The 20,953-nt window shown below is 45.8% G+C and overlaps 1 protein-coding gene across 1 annotated transcript in view; it reads right to left on the bottom strand.

The window, feature by feature from the left end:
• The window catches only part of LOC310798097 (protein FAM107B), a gene marked incomplete at both ends in the record, with an annotated part of 37,639 nt that extends 19,795 nt beyond the window's left edge, over positions 1–17,844 (bottom strand). Inside the window, 2 exons of the mRNA XM_083660592.1 lie at positions 1,431–1,506; positions 17,821–17,844. Of these exons, the coding sequence (XP_083516718.1) occupies positions 1,431–1,506; positions 17,821–17,844 (100 nt within the window). The remainder of the gene's footprint in view (positions 1–1,430; positions 1,507–17,820) is intronic.
• Between the last annotated feature and the right edge of the window lie 3,109 nt (positions 17,845–20,953).

The following is a 20,953-nucleotide window of genomic DNA, read 5'->3' as shown; positions in this document are numbered from 1 at the left end:
TAATGATGATTAATGACTTTATCAGCAAATCGGATTTGCCTGTAATGTGAACATGGCCTTAATGACTTGTTCATAAAGGCATAGGATTTGCTGCGTGTGGCCAATCGGCAACCTCCGTCAGTCTGCAGTCTGCAGCATGGATGTATGGTCTGCAGTCTTGACAGCAGTCTTGACAGCAGTCGAGCGAGAGCGAGAGCGAGAGTGAGGGTGCTGATCGGCGCACAGGTGAGCAGTATAACCTGTGAATGTAACTCTACACGTATATCATGAGCCGCATTTTGTGATAAAAATCAATTATAATATGCAGTCCTTCGAGCAAAGACAAGTTCCTGAATTTTGTGTAGATACATAGCGGAGCCTGGCGGAGATCTGCACTCTGATGAGTGCACTTTTCTAGTTGAATTTTAGGGTAAAGCAAAAGTAGAAATTCAAAATGAAGAAGGGCTGCTTGATTGTTTTAAAGCAGGATATGTTGTTGCATCTGTTCAACGTGTTATACGTCTGTTTTCAGGTTATTCTCCTGGCCTCATTCGAATGGAAAGTACACATTGAATGCGGCAAACTCGTCCACCTGCATCGTCAGCATCGATCTTGGTGAGTAGTTTCTATTCTGGTATTCATGGCGGTCAAGTGATGAATGACCCCCATGTTAACCCATTGATACCTGATGCAGCATTTGTGTGTGTATCCCTTTAAGACTTAAAGGAACACTCCGCCCATTTTCAACCAGCTTTGTATCATTAGAACATCAGTAGTATATCAGAAAACTGTAAACTGTTTTGAAGTCTGTCATTTAATTTGACAGTTATTGAGTGTTAAAGTGTGGACCAGTGACATCACTGGTCCACACTAACTCAAATTAATAACTCAGTAAATCAAATCAACTCTCAATAACTGTCAAACTAGATGAATGATGAATAGTTTGACAGTTATTGAGAGTTGATTTGAGTTAATGAGTTATTAATTTGACTTAGTGTGGACCAGTGATGTCACTGGTCCACACTTTAACACTCAATAACTGTCAAATTAAATGACAGACTTCAAAACCGTTTACAGTTTTCTGATATACTGCTGATGTTCTAATGATACAAAGCTGGTTGAAAATGGGCGGAGTGTTCCTTTAAGGTCTTAAAGGGATACGCACACAAATGAGGGATATACACGCAAATGCTGCATCAGGTATCAATGGGTTAAGTGGAATATTGTTTTATGAGTTGTTTGTCACAACAGAAACTGTGTAACTTGAGCAGACAGCAGGAGGCTTGTAATCACGTAGTGTGGCAGCAGCTCATGGTTCACTGGCTGAGACAACAGGCTCAGTACGCCCTGATATTCACACACACATCATCATCTGTGGGTCAGGCTTGGCTCTTGCTTCCCAGACAGACGCATTGTTCCCCCGGGTCGTCATGCTAACCCGATAGACGTACCTCTACCGTTTGGGTGCTTTCCATTTCTCACACACTGCTGCTTCGGTGGAGGCTCATGATCAATGCTGTAGCCCTTCTGAAGAAGAAAGAGAAAGAGAGAAAGAGAGAAAGAAAGAAAGAAAACAGTGCAGACATTTAAAATGGTTATACACCTTTTTTGTTGCAAAATAGGCACTAACAACAACAGCTGCTCCTCTATGTCAGTGAGGAGGCTCATTTGCACATTTGCATATGGCAGCAGAGTTTTGCAGTGACATGTCACTAGTTGGGTTTCCATCCAAATGTATCGCACATTTTAATAGAATTTTCAGAAAGTCGGCAAAGGAAAATGCTAAACAATGCGCGTTCCCAGCCGCTGCTATTATGCGAATTATAGAGCTGTCAATCACCTGGTGTTTGAGGCTGTCTGAGCTGCTGATCAGCTGCTAGACCCGATACATGTGTCGTGTTGAGGCAGGCAGCGATCAAGCTCTATTAACCACATCTAACGCTATTCATTTAGTTTCTTGATGATCTACAAGTAGACAAAGGTACCATAAAATGCCATTTCTGGATTACCAGGTGCCGCTCTACAACTCAGCAAGCATAACGTTATAATCCACGGAGCAGATAAAGTGAATACAATTTCATTCAATTCTAGAAGTGAGTCGCCTTAAAGTTAATATCTGAGTCTTCTTCTGTTTTACGGCGGGTATTGTGCTGCGTATTTACCATTATTTACCATGTGTAGCCTTATTGTGTGGAGGCTACATGGCATGTACCATCCAGCTCTCCTGTTCTTGCTTTCGGATCCTGAGTTTTGGGGTTTTGCCTCCGCTTGTTTCTTTTGGACGGTTCTTTGTATTTTGTTCCCTGCTTCTTTATTTAAGTAAAGACTTTGAATTTGACATCAATCTGCCTCTTCGTCGTGCATTTGGGTTCCGTTTTTGTATCTGACCGTGACAGTAAAGCACATCTTGTGATTTTCAGTGATATCACATTTGTTGGGTTGTAACCATGATAACATGACACATGTAGTGTCTCTTCTAAACCACATTATTTGATTTGATTAGATTTATTTTGAACATGTTAAAAGGATAAAAAAGAAAGAAAAAATGAAAAATAATGAACCAAAACAATTAGAAACAACAATGGGCATATCCACCAAAGCTTCGGTTTCAACACACTGAAGTATAAGTATAAGTATAAAATAAAAGTATAACCATTCAAAAACAATATCAAGTACAAGTGATATTGTAAGTCTGACTTTAAAGTGATACCCCGGTCCCTGCTTTGGTGTGGTGCACTCCATGGTCCATGTCTCTTTCATGACCTGGCTAGGTTGAATCACTGTTGTATTATATATATATATATATATAATATATAATATATATATATATATATATATAATACTGGTATTAATAATGGTGGTATCAGTACGGAGCCCTCACCAGTTGGGCGGTCTAAGCTGTCAACTCAACTCACGCTCTGCTCCTGCTGCTGTGTATCTCATGTTTCTTTTCTCATGGGGAAACGGGGGGGGGGGGGGGGTGCATTCAATCTCTCATTGCTCTGAGATTGAATCCAAAACTAGCATGCTAACAAACAACATGTAATGAATGTATCCTACCACTGTTAAACTAGCATGCTAACAAACAACATGTAATGAATGTATCCTACCACTGTTAAACTAGCATGCTAACAAACAACATGTAATGAATGTATCCTACCACTGTTAAACTAGCATGCTAACAAACAACATGTAATGAATGTATCCTACCACTGTTAAACTAGCATGCTAACAAACAACATGTAATGAATGTATCCTACCACTGTTAAACTAGCATGCTAACAAATAACATGTAATGAATGTATCCTACCACTGTTAAACTAGCATGCTAACAAACAACATGTAATGAATGTATCCTACAACTGTTAAACTAGCATGCTAACAAACAACATGTAATGAATGTATCCTACCACTGTTAAACTAGCATGCTAACAAACAACATGTAATGAATGTATCCTACCACTGTTAAACTAGCATGCTAACAAATAACATGTAATGAATGTATCCTACCACTGTTAAAACTAGCATGCTAACAAACAACATGTAATGAATGTATCCTACCACTGTTAAACTAGCATGCTAACAAACAACATGTAATGAATGTATCCTACCACTGTTAAACTAGCATGCTAACAAACAACATGTAATGAATGTATCCTACCACTGTTAAACTAGCATGCTAACAAATAACATGTAATGAATGTATCCTACCACTGTTAAAACTAGCATGCTAACAAACAACATGTAATGAATGTATCCTACCACTGTTAAACTAGCATGCTAACAAATAACATGTAATGAATGTATCCTACCACTGTTAAAACTAGCATGCTAACAAACAACATGTAATGAATGTATCCTACCACTGTTTTGCTCCAGCAACTAAAGTCACAAGAGAGGTACTGCAGGGATGACGTATTTTTGCAGTCGAAAGGCGGATGTCCCGGATGTTGGAGCTTCAGGGGAAAAGTGAATGGGGATTTTGCTTAAATGCATAAGGTGAAGTTCTCCTTTATTTATCCCCGCGGGGAAACTCATCTTCTGCATTAGACCCATCCTCTACTAGGAACCTTTCCTAGAACTATAGGAGCAGTGGGCAGCCGCAGTGCAGCGGCCGGGGGCCAACTTAAAGTTATTTTGCCATCGCCTTGGTCAGGGGCACTGACAGGAGTCTTAAGCCTAACATACATGTCTTTTGGTGGTGCGAGGAAACCGGAGCACCCGGAGGAAACCCACACGAACACGGGGAGAACATGCAAACTCCACACAGAAAGGACCTGGGACAGACCGGGGTTCGAACCCGGGACCTTCTTGCTGTGAGGCAACAGCGCTAACCACTGAGCCACCGTGCCGTCCCAAGCATAAAAAACAACACCTACGATTTCTTTGTGCAGTTTCATATACAGTAACCTCATCTGATCAAAACTATCCTTCAGCTGTCAACTGTAAGACCCCCTGCCCTTGGTGCACCATTTGTGGGAAACGGTCCCCTATTTATTGACTCTTCTCCGGTTCTACTCTACACTCCTCCAGCCCTGTTTTCCCCTCGGCCTGTCTGGCCGTTTCCAGTTCTTCCAGCCTGGACAGGAGGCTTCCAGCCTGGACAGGAGGCTTCCAGCCTGGACAGGAGGCTTCCAGCAGGCTTCAGGCGTTTCCCAGTGGCTGAGCTCCTTTCAGAGACGAGGCCACTTGGACAGCCGTCTCTCCTGACTGAATAGACATTGTGTTGATTGTCTCTGGTTGCTAGGAGAGGCTGCATTAGGCTTGAACATGGTGACAAGGCCCTTACTGTCTTAGACCAGCCACCCCCTCGCGCCGCTACACCCCCCCCCCCCCTCACCCCACCGAAGGGCTTTTGAGGTGTGACATGAATGCTGTTTACTGCATGGCAATGTGTGTGTGTGTGTGTGTGTGTGTGTGTGTGTGTGCGTGTGAGAGTATGTGTGTGTGTGTGTGTGTGTGTGTGTGTGTGTGTGTGCGCGTGTGTGTGTGCGTGTGTGTGTGTGTGTGTGTGTGTGCGTGTGTGAGTGTGTGTGTGTGTGTGTGTGAGTGAGAGTGTGTGAACATGCACGCACGTCGCACACACTGACATTGCAGAGTGCTGGATTTGGAAGGGCGTAGCTTCAATGAATGATCTGTTGTCCTTGTTGGAACAAGGCGTCCTCCTCTCTTCCTTACATCCACTTTACCTTATTTATGGACTGTGTTCATTCTTGAAGACGAGCACAGAGGGAAAAACAACTTTCTTACCTCAATTTAAGCCAAAATTCTGGCTTTTTTTCTGATTTCCGTCCATTTTCTCCTCAATTATACTTGGCAAATTTATCCCCATGCTGCCCGATTGGCTGCCCCGGTCACTGCTCCACCCTCTGCCGATCTGGGGAGAGCCGAGACTAGCACCATGCTTCCTCCGACACATGCGCAGTTGCCAGCCGCTTCTTTTCACCTGACAGAGGGGAGCTTCACCGGTAGGACGTAGCACGTGGGAGGATCACGCTATTCCCACCAGTTCCCTTCCACCCTGACCGACCAGAGGAGGCGCTAGTGCAGCGACCAGGACAAATACCCCCAATCCGGCTTCCCACCCTCAGGCACAGCCAATCGTACCTGTATGGACGCCCGATCGAGCCGGAGGTAACACGTGGATACGAACCTGCGACCCTCGTGTTGGTAGGCAGGGAATCTAGCACACCCACAGGCCTGAGCAGCTCATTTTAAGACCAGCACACCCACAGGCCTGAGCAGCTCATTTTAAGACCAGCACACCCACGGCCACGCAGATATAATAAGCGCATTTGCTATTTACTGTGAACAATGTCGGTACTGGGTGTGAAAATGAGAACTGTGTCGGTTGGAAACTACCACTGACTTTGCACTGGTTGTAAGATAGGGCCCATAGTAAAGAATTGACAGCCTAAATCAGGAGGCAACACACATTGAGCTGGTGCAACAGGCTGCCAGGCTAGTAGAGGAACTGATGTTCTTGCATCAAAGGAAAGGATCCTGGTGTCTGATAGGAGCAAAGAGGTTTGAGAACTGAACTATCTCTACAGGCCCATGTCGGCCTGTGTATGTCAGCAACCTCACGTGAAGGGTTAACCAGTGGCACGGCCGCACACCAGCGTTTCCGCTAGCACTCACAGCTGCAGGACATCTTGTCCTTTAAGATTTCAAATAAAAGACAAATGGTATAAATTCAGGACACATTAAATCTGTGTTTATTGAGCTTAAAAACCTACTTTGCGCTATGTGGTGTGGCGATGATCCAGCTGGTCGTCTCGTCCAGGCGGAAAACATAGCGCCCCGATAATATAATAGATCCATGCGTCCACGTTAGCAAGCAGGCAGAAAACACTAGCCTCTAGCTACGTTAGCAAGCAGGCAGAAAACACTAGCCTCTAGCTACGTTAGCAAGCAGGCAGAAAACACTAGCCTCTAGCTACGTTAGCAAGCAGGCAGAAAACACTAGCCTCTAGCTATGTTAGCAAGCAGGCAGAAAACACTAGCCTCTAGCTACGTTAGCAAGCAGGCAGAAAACACTAGCCTCTAGCTACATTAGCAAGCAGGCAGAAAACACTAGCCTCTAGCTACGTTAGCAAGCAGGCAGAAAACACTAGCCTCTAGCTACGTTAGCAAGCAGGCAGAAAACACTAGCCTCTAGCTACGTTAGCAAGCAGGCAGAAAACACTAGCCTCTAGCTACGTTAACAAGCAGGCAGAAAACACCTAGCCTCTAGCTACATTAACAAGCAGGTGGAAAACACTAGCCTCTAGCTACGTTAGCAAGCAGGCAGAAAACACCTAGCCTCTACATTAGCATCAGGCTACTGTTTTCAGATGATAGGATAGCATGCAAAACTTTAGCCGTACAAACACACTTATTACAAATGAGTCAGGCTAATAAGAGTACTAGAAAATAGTAGACTTGGCTTGCTTTGGGTAGAGGAATACACACGCGCTATAGACGGTTTTCACCTGTGTGTTGCACAATAGCCACAACTCCTCAGCACGGCTGTATTCAGACCCGAATTATAAACTGGAAACCTCAAACCGGAGTACGTTATAAACATTATAAATATAGTCACGTCAACTAACCAACGCTGGGGGTCCCTATGGAAACAGTGTTACTCGAAATGGTTAAAAGTTAAATCAATTTGGTCATTCAGTGGTTCATTACTTTACTGCCATGTAAAGTAACTAACGTTAGCAGCTAGCATATTTGTTATATTTGTACTATGTTATATATTTGTACTATGTTATATTTGTACTATTTGCACTATGTTGTAAACGGAGTCCACAGCACAAGAATTTCACACGTGATACTTGTACCATGGAGTGACAATAAAAATCTTGAATCTTGAATCTTGAATTAGCCACAGTATCCGTCTATATCAGTGCCCCAGTGCACAGCAGCGAGTGCAACACAAACCTCACTGCACTGTCAAAATCCCAACACTCAGACCCGCACAGCTGCCCCATTAGTCAATAGCATTTGAGAGAAACGTGATGTACCGCTCTAAACTGATCAATCAGAAGCAGCTAAAGACGAGCAGTACTAGCAACTGTACTGGTTTGGTTGTTACCAAACTATAAAGTGACAGGTCAATATTCTTGACTCGGGGTTTAACCCGGGGTTACAATAATTAATAGCATCGGGACTCGGGAGATCATTTACAGGACACGGTGTCCTGCAGATTTTAATTTACAGGTTTTTGATGAATTTTAAAGGCCAATGTCCTGCAATCACGGGACAACGGAAACCCAGTAGCAATGAGTGTGCAATTGAGATTTCTCGTAGAAATGTTGAAATGCTCTGACAAATGACCTATTTCACAGCCATTTGCAGTTGTACGGTTATTTAGAATATTTACGGTAGTGACCCACGCTACCTTGCCTCTGATTGGTTAGCCTGCTTGCGTTCCATGCATTCCGTAATCCATACATTCCAAAGCAGCAGAGAGCAGATGAAAATGTTGGGTGTGGAAGACAGACCATGTCAGGTACTCCAGCTAATAAACCTCGGGGCACACTGCTTGACAAGCACATTTGAAAATGGCACTTCATATCAAAAAGGTTGCCAACCCCTGGTTTCGTTTATTGTCGTATTAGGAGGACAATATTTTCCATGGCCATACATACATACATGACAGGCATAACACATGGCCTACACAAAAGTAACATGAGGAAGCGTAACACAATATGGCAGGACGACTGGCAGGTGTTGAAAAGTTAATGAGTTTAGAGATGGAGTTATGGGACCTCAAGATACTTTCATTTTTATTGATGGAATGTCAGACACACGCATGAGCTGTTGTGTTTAAAGTCCCCATGTAGGCTAATAAACTCCTGTTACTTTTAGAACCTGCAAAACAGAACATCTTCCATGGTGCCTCCATGCTGCACCATATAAATGTATACATTTCAAAGCAATAAAACAATCAGATTTTTGAACTATCTCGCCACTCTGCACCCCTCCCATTAAATACAATGGCCATCCTCTCCCTTTGGCCCCTGTTTGCTTTGTCTGTTTGTCTGCAGGATATCTCAAAAAGTGATGAACAGCTGTGCATGAAGAAGCAGGTCATGTGATGAACAGCTGTGCATGATGAAGCAGGTCATGTGATGAACAGCTGTGCATGAAGAAGCAGGTCATGTGATGAACAGCTGTGCATGAAGAAGCAGGTCATGTGATGAACAGCTGTGCATGAAGAAGCAGGTCATGTGATGAACAGCTGTGCATGAAGAAGCAGGTCATGTGATGAACAGCTGTGCATGAAGAAGCAGGTCATGTGATGAACAGCTGTGCATGAAGAAGCAGGTCATGTGATGAACAGCTGTGCATGAAGAAGCAGGTCATGTGATGAACAGCTGTGCATGATGAAGCAGGTCATGTGATGAACAGCTGTGCATGAAGAAGCAGGTCATGTGATGAACAGCTGTGCATGAAGAAGCAGGTCATGTGATGAACAGCTGTGCATGAAGAAGCAGGTCATGTGATGAACAGCTGTGCATGAAGAAGCAGGTCATGTGATGAACAGCTGTGCATGAAGAAGCAGGTCATGTGATGAACAGCTGTGCATGAAGAAGCAGGTCATGTGATGAACAGCTGTGCATGAAGAAGCAGGTCATGTGATGAACAGCTGTGCATGAAGAAGCAGGTCATGTGATGAACAGCTGTGCATGAAGAAGCAGGTCATGTGATGAACAGCTGTGCATGAAGAAGCAGGTCATGTGATGAACAGCTGTGCATGAAGAAGCAGGTCATGTGATGAACAGCTGTGCATGAAGAAGCAGGTCATGTGATGAACAGCTGTGCATGAAGAAGCAGGTCACGTGATGAACAGCTGTGCATGAAGAAGCAGGTCATGGGGCAATTTAGAACTGATTAACTGACATGTTCTGGCCCTGCTGCACATACATATTCATAGTGGGAGCAGCTGACCAGTGCAACCACAGTCATTTGTCCACTTTTTGCATGGCAAAACTTGAGGGTTGAGCGGTGAATTGAAGGGAGCCTGACATCTAGTGGACATCGTTGAAATCACATCTAACGTGTTACTCCTCTGAGGAGGATAACGAGAGTTCCCTTTGATACTTGGCACAAACACAATCACTGCCAAACAGTGTTGGGGGTAACTCATTACAAAAGTAACATATTACATGTAATATATTACTTTTAGCAGTAACTCAGTAATATAACTTATTACCACTAGGATTTCAGTAATATTATACCCAGGGCCGTAACCAGGGTTCCGAAATAGGGGAGGTCCAGCAAGGGGAGGCGGATTCGGAAAAAAATTTGAGTTTTCCCCCCCCCCTTTTTTAGCCATATTTAGAGTAATATATCATTTTAAATCAACATTAGGATTATACTGTTGTGATGTCATTATTCAGTATATTCTCTTTCATGTCACCACCTGCTCAGCTCTCCTGTCAACATAATTGTAACTAACAAACACAAACTGTTTTAGCCAAATTCATATCAAAATGACACCTACAAACACAGGTACACAACCCAAGCCGTACACAACACACAAAGTCATCATCGATAATAAAAAAAACATACAGAGGGACATTTATTTATTCCTGATAGGAACGATTGAAAAATAAAATAAAATATATTATGTTGTTTTTAACTTTACACCACCTCTTTTTGTTACTTATTGGGTCATGAAACTGAAACCATGCATATAGCCACCTGCATACCTGACTTCGGGAGCTTGGCAATTGGCATCATGCATGATTACAATGAGATGCACCCACTTTAAACCTGAATAAAGTAATAAAACCACTAGTAAACCAGTAGGCGGCGCCTGGCCTGCTGTTCAGTGAGTGGCCTGGCCTGGGCTGGCCTGCAAAAAAAAAAAAAAAAACTCCCCGTCCTCATAGCTAGTTACGGCCATGATTATACCATATTATTTTGTCAAGTAAGTTACAAATTGAGTTTTTTTTATGATCAAAGCACATATTTAAATAAAGATACAATCATTTCCTAATCAAATGGTGTGTGTTTATGCAAATAACCACTATAGATGACAATAACAAAGGAAAAGGATAACTAATTTTGGACGTTTACACTGACTTCAAGACAGCAGGATGGTTCTGCGGCAGTGATGTCATTCTGCTACTGCAGTTATTTTGGTGAAAGTAATGCAAAAGTAGTGTAATAAGTAAGGAGTAATATTGTAAAGTAACGTATTACTCTCAAATGAAAGTAACTAGTAATATGTAGTATACTGTACATTAGATTTTGAAAGTAACTTACCCAACACTGCTGCCAAAGGGCTCCTGGCATCGCCATTTCTATGTAAATGACATCCAAACAGCAAATAGGCTTTATGTGTTTCAAAGGGGAGTAGTTGTAGTTGTTGTAGTAGTTGTATTGTTGTAGTAGTTGTATTGTTGTAGTAGTTGTAGTAGGTGTCGGTGTCATAGTTGTAGTAGGTGTCGGTGTCGTAGTTGTAGTAGGTGTTGTAGTTGTAGTAGGTGTCGGTGTCGTAGTTGTAGTAGGTGTTGCAGTTGTAGTAGGTGTCGTAGTTTTAGATGTCGTAGTTGTAGGTGTCGTTGTTGTAGTAGGTGTTGTAGTTGTTGTAGGTGTCGTAGTTGTAGTAGGTGTCGGTGTCATAGTTGTAGTAGGTGTCATAGTTGTAGTAGTATAGTAGGTGTTGTAGTTGTAGTAGGTGTTGTAGTTGTAGTAGGTGTTGTAGTTGTAGGTGTCGTTGTCGTCGTTGTTGTTGTTGTAATGGCTTATTGTAACTACAGAGGTCAATAAAGGTCAGCTCAACTTGGACAAATAGCGGCAACATGCTGAATTGTGAGTACAATACAAAGACAAGGTGTCAAATCTGTGGCTGTGCTGAGGTCACTAACTGTTGAGGGACTGAATGAACTCCAACTTCAAGAGCTAAATGTCACACAAGAGTCCAAACACATTGCCCAATAGTTATAACCATGTTGAAATAAAGACAGCGACAGCAATTATTTATATTGCAAATGTTGGCAAATCTACGCCCATGCAACAATTAAATAGTTCTGCAAGTCCCTAGATATAAAACAGCGTTATGACACAAAGTTAGAACTGAACTCACAATTAAATAAATCTTCATTCATCCATAAACAGTAACGTTGTTGTTGTTGTTGTTGTTGTTGTTGTTGTTTAACTGAATACTATTTTGCTAGTCACAACAATCTACTCATGTACAGTACAATGTCGGTTAGTTTGTGCCAGCCAGAAAATGAAATTGTATGGAAATCCCATGCACTGATGACTTGGTCACAATCTGTGTCACATAGATCAGACTTTACCCTGGATTATGCTGCCCCCTTGTGGCGCACAGGCCTCACCATCGCTGTCCACTGCTATTGATAAGGTCCAGAGAAAAGCGTGTCAGTCGGACCATAATGGGATCTGACTATACAGCTGCTACGGTGAGGCGTTTAAACACCTTATAGCGTCTCATTCCTCCAAGCACACCATGAAGCTGTCACCATGTCTTTTGCCAGCTCCATATCGAATATGTACACTCACTCGCCCCTTAATATGCAAATATGTGCTGTGAGAATAATAATAATCACCAATATTTTTAATGATATTGAGATCACGATTATTTAACGTGATTACTCATTGACTTTGACAAAATCGTGCATTTATTGACCTTGAAAAAAACTTGTCCTGGTCGCTGTACTAGTGCCTCCTATGGTAGGTCTATGGTAGGTCGGGCACCTGTTGGGGCCGTGGGGAGGGGGACTGGGGGGAATACAGTAGCATCATCCTCTCACGCACTAGGTGAAGTTACCTCTCCCTGCCATGTGGAGCCACCAACGCACCTTCTCTAATGTAATAGTTGTATAGTCAGAGACTCCAGAGTTACCGACCATGTTTTGTCCATACGTGAGCGTGGAATTCTACAGTTCTATCTAGGTGGCGTGCAGTTCTGAGATATGAAGTATTCATTTGACATCCCAGCTGGCAAAACTGCTATGTACTTTCTATCTTTTAAAAAATGTAGCATCTCCTTATAAAAGCATTCACCTCAGAGTAGTCTTGTTTCTTGGAGTATTTTTAGCCCGTCCGTTGGGTCATTTAGACAGGGGATTTGCTCTGATTGCCTTAATCTGCCTCATGGGTCTTTGGCACAAGATGGTTTCAGCACACTGTGATGTCCCAGATAGGCTACTGCTGGAGTCATCACACTCACAAACACTGACTATCTAGGGATTTAGAGCTAGAACCACATGGGTTCAATGCTGTTACTGTACATGTCAAAATGACATTTCCAGTATTCTTGCATCTATCTCTATTAGTATTGTTTAATTCAGACTTTATACTGTATTTTCCCCTCTGATGAAGACAGCCAGATACAAATCAGAGCAGACACATCCAGCAGAGAGAGAAAGCAAAGGAGGTGAAGACACAGTCACACACTCTGCCTTCTTGTCTCATGAGCGCTGTTACATGAATAGAAATCATAAATTATCAATGGTTCTAAAAATAAACCGGCTGCTGTTGATCTGTACTCTCAGAACCTCACAAGCCAATCAAATGACTCGCTACACGAATGAATGGGTCAAGGGAATCTTAGTCTCTTAAAACAGACTGTCTTATCTACATCCGGCAGATGCAGCTATATACAGTCTGTACTTCGTGGGGGAGAATCATGCACCAAACGGAAGAGGAAGTTGAAAGGCGGGACTTCCGCTCATTCGTCCAATCAGAATTTAACATTAGCTAACTAGCTGTATACTGCTGTAGCTATCGTTAGCTAACGCTGATTAGTAAGACGAACGATAAGCTCAGTAACGTTAGCAACGTACCTCATCACTTTCGTTTAACTCTGGAATAAGTGCACGTCTTGCACGAGGTTCCTCCAAGCCGCGGATACATCGTTTACGTCTATCAGGGTCTTATTTCACCGGTTTCGTCGGCGTAGCTTCCATGGTAATTCTAAAGCACTGCTAGCATTAGCAACCTGCATCGGTTTAAGTTTCCGGGGGGAACATATTTTTCGTGGACACGCGTGTCGTGATTGGTCAGATTCCGTCGAACTTCCTTCCGGTCTGAAGGTTTTTTTCACTACTTCCTTGTGCATGTTCTGGGGGTCTAACGTACAGACGGTATGGCGAGAGCATTTGAAAATTGCGGAAGCCAACTCGTCTGTTCTAAGAGACTAAGGGAATCTGGGCTTTGGTGAAAGATCAGTAGTCTGTCAGAGTGGCATTAGTCCAGAACTTAAATTCAAGAGGAAGATTGAAGGCCATCGCTGGCGCACCACCTGTTATCAGGGTGTAGGTTTCATTTCAACCTGAGGAGCGGGGGATCTGGATCAGACTCTCAGCAGCAACTAACACTGGCAAAGTACAAGCATAGCACCATGGTTCTCAAAGAAGTGGGGGTCGAGGACCACCAGGGGTCCTTGAGGGCGTTCCAGTGGGTCCCAAGAAAATGGATGAATTGTTCAACTTCACCATTATTTCACTGACAAGAGGTTAACGCTGTTAGAGAATGTAGAAGAGTGATTGTTTTTATCCTAGTTTGACTGTTTTCTCTCTACCACCGAAGTTGAGTAATTGTGCGCTGAGTGACGTCACTCAAGCACTCCATGATGTGATCAGTGATGGTCACTCAAGCAATTGTGATGTCATCAGTGATGCAAAGTTGAGCAATTATGCGCTGCGCATGCCAGTAGGGCAGGCGAGGCCACGTAGCAGCCGAGCTGTGGGTGAGCCCACGCAGGGCCTTCTAGTTTATTATAACTGCTTTAACGGCTTTGTTGGGGTGAGAGGGTGCGTGTCCCCCTCTGTATCTTCCCCACCCTGTATCTCCCCTCTCTGTATCTCCCCTCTCAATGTGCACCTTACTGTATGCTCGTCATAACAATAAAAGAGGCCGGGTGAAGCTGCCTGGCCAAACGCTTTCCTTTTCCGCAGCTCCTCCGACCTCCGGCATCTCTGCGACTGAAAGGCAGTGTTGTGTTGCTGCTGGGTTTGGTTTGGTACCGGGCACTGTGAGGCCTGGACCGGCCATTCGGATGATGCCAAGTTCGGCCCGGAAACTGGCAGAGGGAACTGAATCCGCACTGACATTTCCAACAATTCCTCTGAAAGCCCGGGAGCTGCCCTCTCTCTCTCTCTTTCTCTCTCTCTCTCTCTCTCTCATCTTTTTCTGGGGGGGGGGGTTTCAACTCTACTTCAAAGTCAAAACTAACCATTCAAACGTTCCACCACCACGCCGTTAATAGATTTTGCGTGATTGCGTCTCTCGCTATACATGTACAGTAAGAACCTGGCCCAAATACCTGGGCCAAAGTGCCGAGCTGAAAACATGTGGTGGTAACCGAGCGTTGCGAAGCGGCAGTCTCTAATGTAGCGCTCAGGTGATCGGGGCCAAATACGCCCTTTTCACATTTTCACAATTATATATACAATTGATGTCAACAGCAGGAGCTTGAATTATTATCGTGTCACTTTCCTGCATTTCCTGCACACAAAATGTCTGCTTTGGCTGCATGTGAAATAGGCGTATTGGCAGACAAGCTGACCGCGACCGACAGAGTGAAGAGTCGAATTTGGCCATCAGACAGCGTTAAAGATCCAGGTGAGTGATTTAAAGCTCGATATGGGTTTCTAAGATGATGATTACCGCCTCCTTCTGGATTTATCCATCCACTGTTAGTACATTCTGTCCGTCCCCCTCTCCCCGGGTCCGTCCTCAGTGACATCATTATTGACAAAAATCTAAGCGAGTGACATCACTGATGATATCATAGGCATTGTGACATCATCAGTGACGTCATTATTGCGAGGCCACGCAGCAGCCGAGCTGTGGGCGAGGCCGAAGTTGAGCAAGTGTGCGCTGAGTGACGTCACTCAACACAAGCACTCCCATGATGTGATCAGTGATGGTCACTCAAGCAATTGTGATGTCATCAGTGATGCAAAGTTGAGCAATTATGCGCTGCGCATGCCATTATAGGGCCGGCGAGGCCACGCAGCAGCCGAGCTGTGGGTGAGCCCGCGCAGGGCCTTCTAGTTTATTATAACTGCTTTAACGGCTTTGTCTTCAACCTGTTGTCAGTAGATTGAGGGGGCGTGGCTTTGTCTTCATTGTCTTTGTCTTTGACCATCATGTCCAAAGGCATCGGATTCCGTGCCAAATAGAAGGTAGGACAGTTATCTACAGATCTCTCTCTCTCTCTCTCTCTCTCTCTCTCTCTCTGCTTCAGTCTCCTCCTTACTCGCATGCCCGCACACACAGACAGGCCAAGTCCCTTGTTCACAGAAAAAGAATATGCCTGTTCAGGATGAGGAGATAACCCTATTGCCATTTTATACCCACCTGCATCGCTGCCACCTAAGCAATCTTTCTCCTCTCTTCCATACAACCCCTGTCCATCTCATTCACTATGCATACCAATGACCAATCAGAGCATTCATTGCAATCTGAGTATGTGTGATGTCATTTACACCAGGAAGTAGACTTGATTTCTAAAAGGGTTTGATTCTCCCGACGACCAGAGGGAGACTTTCTCAAAGGGCGTCAAATGTCCACCACACCGACAGTGAAGACATGTTTGGGTAAGTTTACGTTGAGATTGGGAAATGTGGCTCCCGTCACGCCAGACCTTGAATTGATATGACCTCTGACCTGACCTGCACAGTAAATCCAGAGATGGAGAATAATGTAGAAAGAAAGGCTTTTGATTTGGAGCATGCACCCACTTCTCTGTGACAAAGACACGGCAAACACCGTTGTTGTAATCAATCACCCTCAAGTGAAGCATTGATTGAGTTGTGAAACCCACTCTGTTGTTCAGAGGTTGCACCAGGCCAAAGCCCGGCCATTTCTTCTCATCTGATTCTTCCCCCAACTGACTGGTAGACTTGACTAAAAATAGAATAATGAGATGATCTGAGTTGTGCATTACAGTCAGCTACGAGTCCCAGACTTAGCGGGTGACAAAGCGAACCATGTACAGTAACGCACCCCATAATACCCCTGTCGTACACCCGGTAACCTTGCCGCCGCCAGCTGTTATTCACCATGGCAACATGTCAATACACACCCATATAACAGGTGTGTCGCGCCCCATAGCTCAAATATTTGTCAGTATTTACTGAATATGGCGCAACCACCGAGTGACAAACACACGGGTTCCTCTAGTTAACCAGAAACTCCATCGGTATTTGAGGAATGTGCATGTCTCTGTTTCTGTAACTATGGAATTTTACACTGAGGACTGTGGGGGGGGGGGGGGGGGGGGCACGATGCTATCTTTATCGTGACAGAATGTAAAGACTGAAATGGTTCAGTGCAATCAACCTCTGGCATCTCAAACACTAGGATACACTTGCTTATGTTTACATCTTTCTTAGAGCCATGTGTTTATCAGAATCTGACAGAAGAGAAGTGCAAAACCAACAGAGAAGCAAAGTAACATAAACATAGCCAACACCGATGGACAGTCACTTTGCATAGCTCTACTTGTACTATGATGAGGATATTAAAGTGTCATATATGCTGTAAATTGCTATAAAAGTAGCAATAAAGAGTCAAGACAAAGTGTATCATCATCATCATCAGTATATAAAAGGGAGCTTGGACTCTGTCCTATCCCACTGATGATGTCATTAGTGATGTCATAAATTGTGACATCATTAGTGATGTCAGGGGCATTGTGACATCACACACACAGAGACAGACACACGCACGCACGCGCGCACGCACACACAGTCGCAGTGATGATGTCATCAGTGATGTCATAAATTGTGACATCACCAATGATGTCAGAGGCATTGTGACATCATCAGTGACATTATCAGAGGTTGTGATGTCATCAGTGATGTCATAAAAGCAGTTGTGACATCATCAGTGATGTCATAAGAGCATTATCAAGTCCCACCCAGGGGCAAACACTGAAAGAAGTGGGAGTCTGGCTTCAGACCCCTGTCTTCAGCCATGGACAGCTGTATGTTGCCAGCTCCAGGACAGGTGATCCAGCATCCCTGAAGTATGCCATCAAGGAGCAGCCAGGGCGAGGCCGCGCAGCGGCCGAGCTACGTATGTGAGCTGCAGGGCCAGCTCTGCGAGGTGCAGGGCGGGCGAGCCTAGGAATCGAGCACGCGAGATGCCTAGTATATAAAAATCTCAAGGCCAATTGTACAGGCTGTACTAGCTACGCAAAACCTCAGAATAATTCATAACAACACACACACACTGTCAAAATAACAGACAGACAGACAGACAGACAGACAGACAGACAGACAGACAGACAGACAGACACACAGACACACACACACACAGTCATAATAACACACACAAACTGCCTCATACAAGTTTGGTTACCTTCTTTCCATAAGATGCTCCCATTCTACCAAGTTGTGTGGCGGTGCCTTGAGTGTTGGCCTGCAGCTCCAGTACAGAGTCCACACTGCAGGCTTCTCCTTCTCTTCCCTTCTTTGTGCGCAGCTTAATCTCTAACACTTCTTTTCTCCCCGGCCGCCTGCTCCGTGCGGGGTTATGATCGGTCTGGAGCCTCCCCCCCCCTCCCGTCTGGCACCCTGACAGCTAGCCCACCAAACACACAGCCAGGCTGGCTTGCCTCATGCCTTGCCACAACACCAAAACACAGCCATGAGGTAGCTTTGCTAGAAGAAGGCCATGCTTCACAGTCAGCCTAATGGTGCATGGAAAGGGAGAGTGCTGGTGAGGACTGTGTGTGTGTGCGTGTGTGCGTGTGTGTGTGTGTGTGTGTGTGTGTGTGTGTCTTCCTGGCCACCTGTTACTGGCTGACTCCCTGCTTTCAGCCGTGAGGAGTTAAGGTACTACGGGGGGATTATGCTAATTGGTCGTGACAAGGCAAGAAGAGCAAAGGGAGAGAGGGAGCAGCAGTGGCTGTGTGAGGGGGAGCAGGGTTCTGTTTGCTGCTGCCCCCCCTCCTCTGAAGGTATAATGCTGTGTGAGGGGGAGCAGGGTTCTGTTTGCTGCTGCCCCCCCTCCTCTGAAGGTATAATGCTGTGTGAGGGGGAGCAGGGTTCTGTTTGCTGCTGCCCCCCCTCCTCTGAAGGTATGATGCTGTGTGAGGGGGAGCAGGGTTCTGTTTGCTGCTGCCCCCCCTCCTCTGAAGGTATAATGCTGTGTGAGGGGGAGCAGGGTTCTGTTTGCTGCTGCCCCCCCCTCCTCTGAAGGTATAATGCTGTGTGAGGGGGAGCAGGGGTCTGTTTGCTGCTGCCCCCCCTCCTCTGAAGGCATATAATGCTGTGTGAGGGGGAGCAGGGTTCTGTTTGCTGCTGCCCCCCCTCCTCTGAAGGCATATAATGCTGTGTGAGGGGGAGCAGGGTTCTGTTTGCTGCTGCCCCCCCTCCTCTGAAGGTATAATGCTGTGTGAGGGGGAGCAGGGTTCTGTTTGCTGCTACCCCCCCCTCCTCTGAAGGTATAATGCTGTGTGAGGGGGAGCAGGGGTCTGTTTGCTGCTGCCCCCCCTCCTCTGAAGGCATATAATGCTGTGTGAGGGGGAGCAGGGTTCTGTTTGCTGCTGCCCCCCCTCCTCTGAAGGCATATAATGCTGTGTGAGGGGGAGCAGGGTTCTGTTTGCTGCTGCCCCCCCTCCTCTGAAGGTATAATGCTGTGTGAGGGGGAGCAGGGTTCTGTTTGCTGCTACCCCCCCCTCCTCTGAAGGTATAATGCTGTGTGAGGGGGAGCAGGGTTCTGTTTGCTGCTACCCCCCCCTCCTCTGAAGGTATAATGCTGTGTGAGGGGGAGCAGGGTTCTGTTTGCTGCTACCCCCCCCTCCTCTGAAGCTATAATGCTGTGTGAGGGGGAGCAGGGTTCTGTTTGCTACTGCCCCCCCTCCTCTGAAGGCATATAATGCTGTGTGAGGGGGAGCAGGGGTCTGTTTGCTCCTGCCCCCCCTCCTCTGAAGGTATGATGCTGTGTGAGGGGGAGCAGGGTTCTGTTTGCTCCTGCCCCCCCTCCTCTGAAGGTATAATGCTGTGTGAGGGGGAGCAGGGTTCTGTTTGCTCCTGCCCCCCCTCCTCTGAAGGTATAATGCTGTGTGAGGGGGAGCAGGGGTCTGTTTGCTCCTGCCCCCCCTCCTCTGAAGGTATAATGCTGTGTGAGGGGGAGCAGGGGTCTGTTTGCTGCTGCCCCCCCTCCTCTGAAGGTATAATGCTGTGTGAAGGGGAGCAGGGTTCTGGTTGCTGCTACCCCCCTCCTCTGAAGGTATAATGCTGTGTGAGGGGGAGCAGGGGTCTGTTTGCTGCTGCCCCCCCTCCTCTGAAGGTATAATGCTGTGTGAAGGGGAGCAGGGTTCTGGTTGCTGCTACCCCCCTCCTCTGAAGGTATAATGCTGTGTGAGGGGGAGCAGGGTTCTGTTTGCTGCTGCCCCCCTCCTCTGAAGGTATAATGCTGTGTGAGGGGGAGCAGGGGTCTGTTTGCTGCTGCCCCCCCTCCTCTGAAGGTATAATGCTGTGTGAAGGGGAGCAGGGTTCTGGTTGCTGCTACCCCCCTCCTCTGAAGGTATAATGCTGTGTGAGGGGGAGCAGGGTTCTGGTTGCTGCTACCCCCCTCCTCTGAAGGTATAATGCTGTGTGAGGGGGAGCAGGGTTCTGTTTGCTGCTGCCCCCCTCCTCTGAAGGTATAATGCTGTGTGAAGGGGAGCAGGGTTCTGGTTGCTGCTACCCCCCTCCTCTGAAGGTATAATGCTGTGTGAGGGGGAGCAGGGTTCTGTTTGCTGCTGCCCCCCTCCTCTGAAGGTATAATGCTGTGTGAGGGGGAGCAGGGTTCTGTTTGCTGCTGCCCCCCTCCTCTGAAGGTATAATGCTGTGTGAGGGGGAGCAGGGGTCTGTTTGCTCCTGCCCCCCCTCCTCTGAAGGTATAATGCTGTGTGAGGGGGAGCAGGGTTCTGTTTGCTGCTGCCCCCCCTCCTCTGAAGGTATAATGCTGTGTGAGGGGGAGCAGGGTTCTGTTTGCTGCTGCCCCCCCCCCTCCTCTGAAGGTATAATGCTGTGTGAGGGGGAGCAGGGTTCTGTTTGCTGCTGCCCCCCCCCCTCCTCTGAAGGTATAATGCTGTGTGAGGGGGAGCAGGGTTCTGTTTGCTGCTGCCCCCCCCCCCCCCCTCCTCTGAAGGTATGATGCTGTGTGAGGGGGAGCAGGGGTCTGTTTGCTGCTACCCCCCCTCCTCTGGGGAATACTGTCAGTGTAGATTGTAATTGTTCTGGACAAGCTTTGTACAAGATGTGTACTGCACTGTACATTAAAAAGCTTTGTACTGCACTGTACATTAAAACGCTTTGTACTGCACTGTACATTAAAAAGCTTTGTACTGCACTGTACATTAAAAAGCTTTGTACTGCACTGTACATTAAAAAGCTTTGTACTGCACTGTACATTAAAAAGCTTTGTACTGCACTGTACATTAAAAAGCTTTGTACTGCACTGTACAATAAAAGCTTTGTACTGCACTGTGCATTAAAAAGCT

This window comes from Poromitra crassiceps, assembly GCF_964638095.1.
Source record: "Poromitra crassiceps genome assembly, chromosome: 25".
NCBI lineage: Eukaryota > Metazoa > Chordata > Actinopteri > Beryciformes > Melamphaidae > Poromitra > Poromitra crassiceps.
This window is presented reverse-complemented; position numbering and strand designations above follow the sequence as displayed.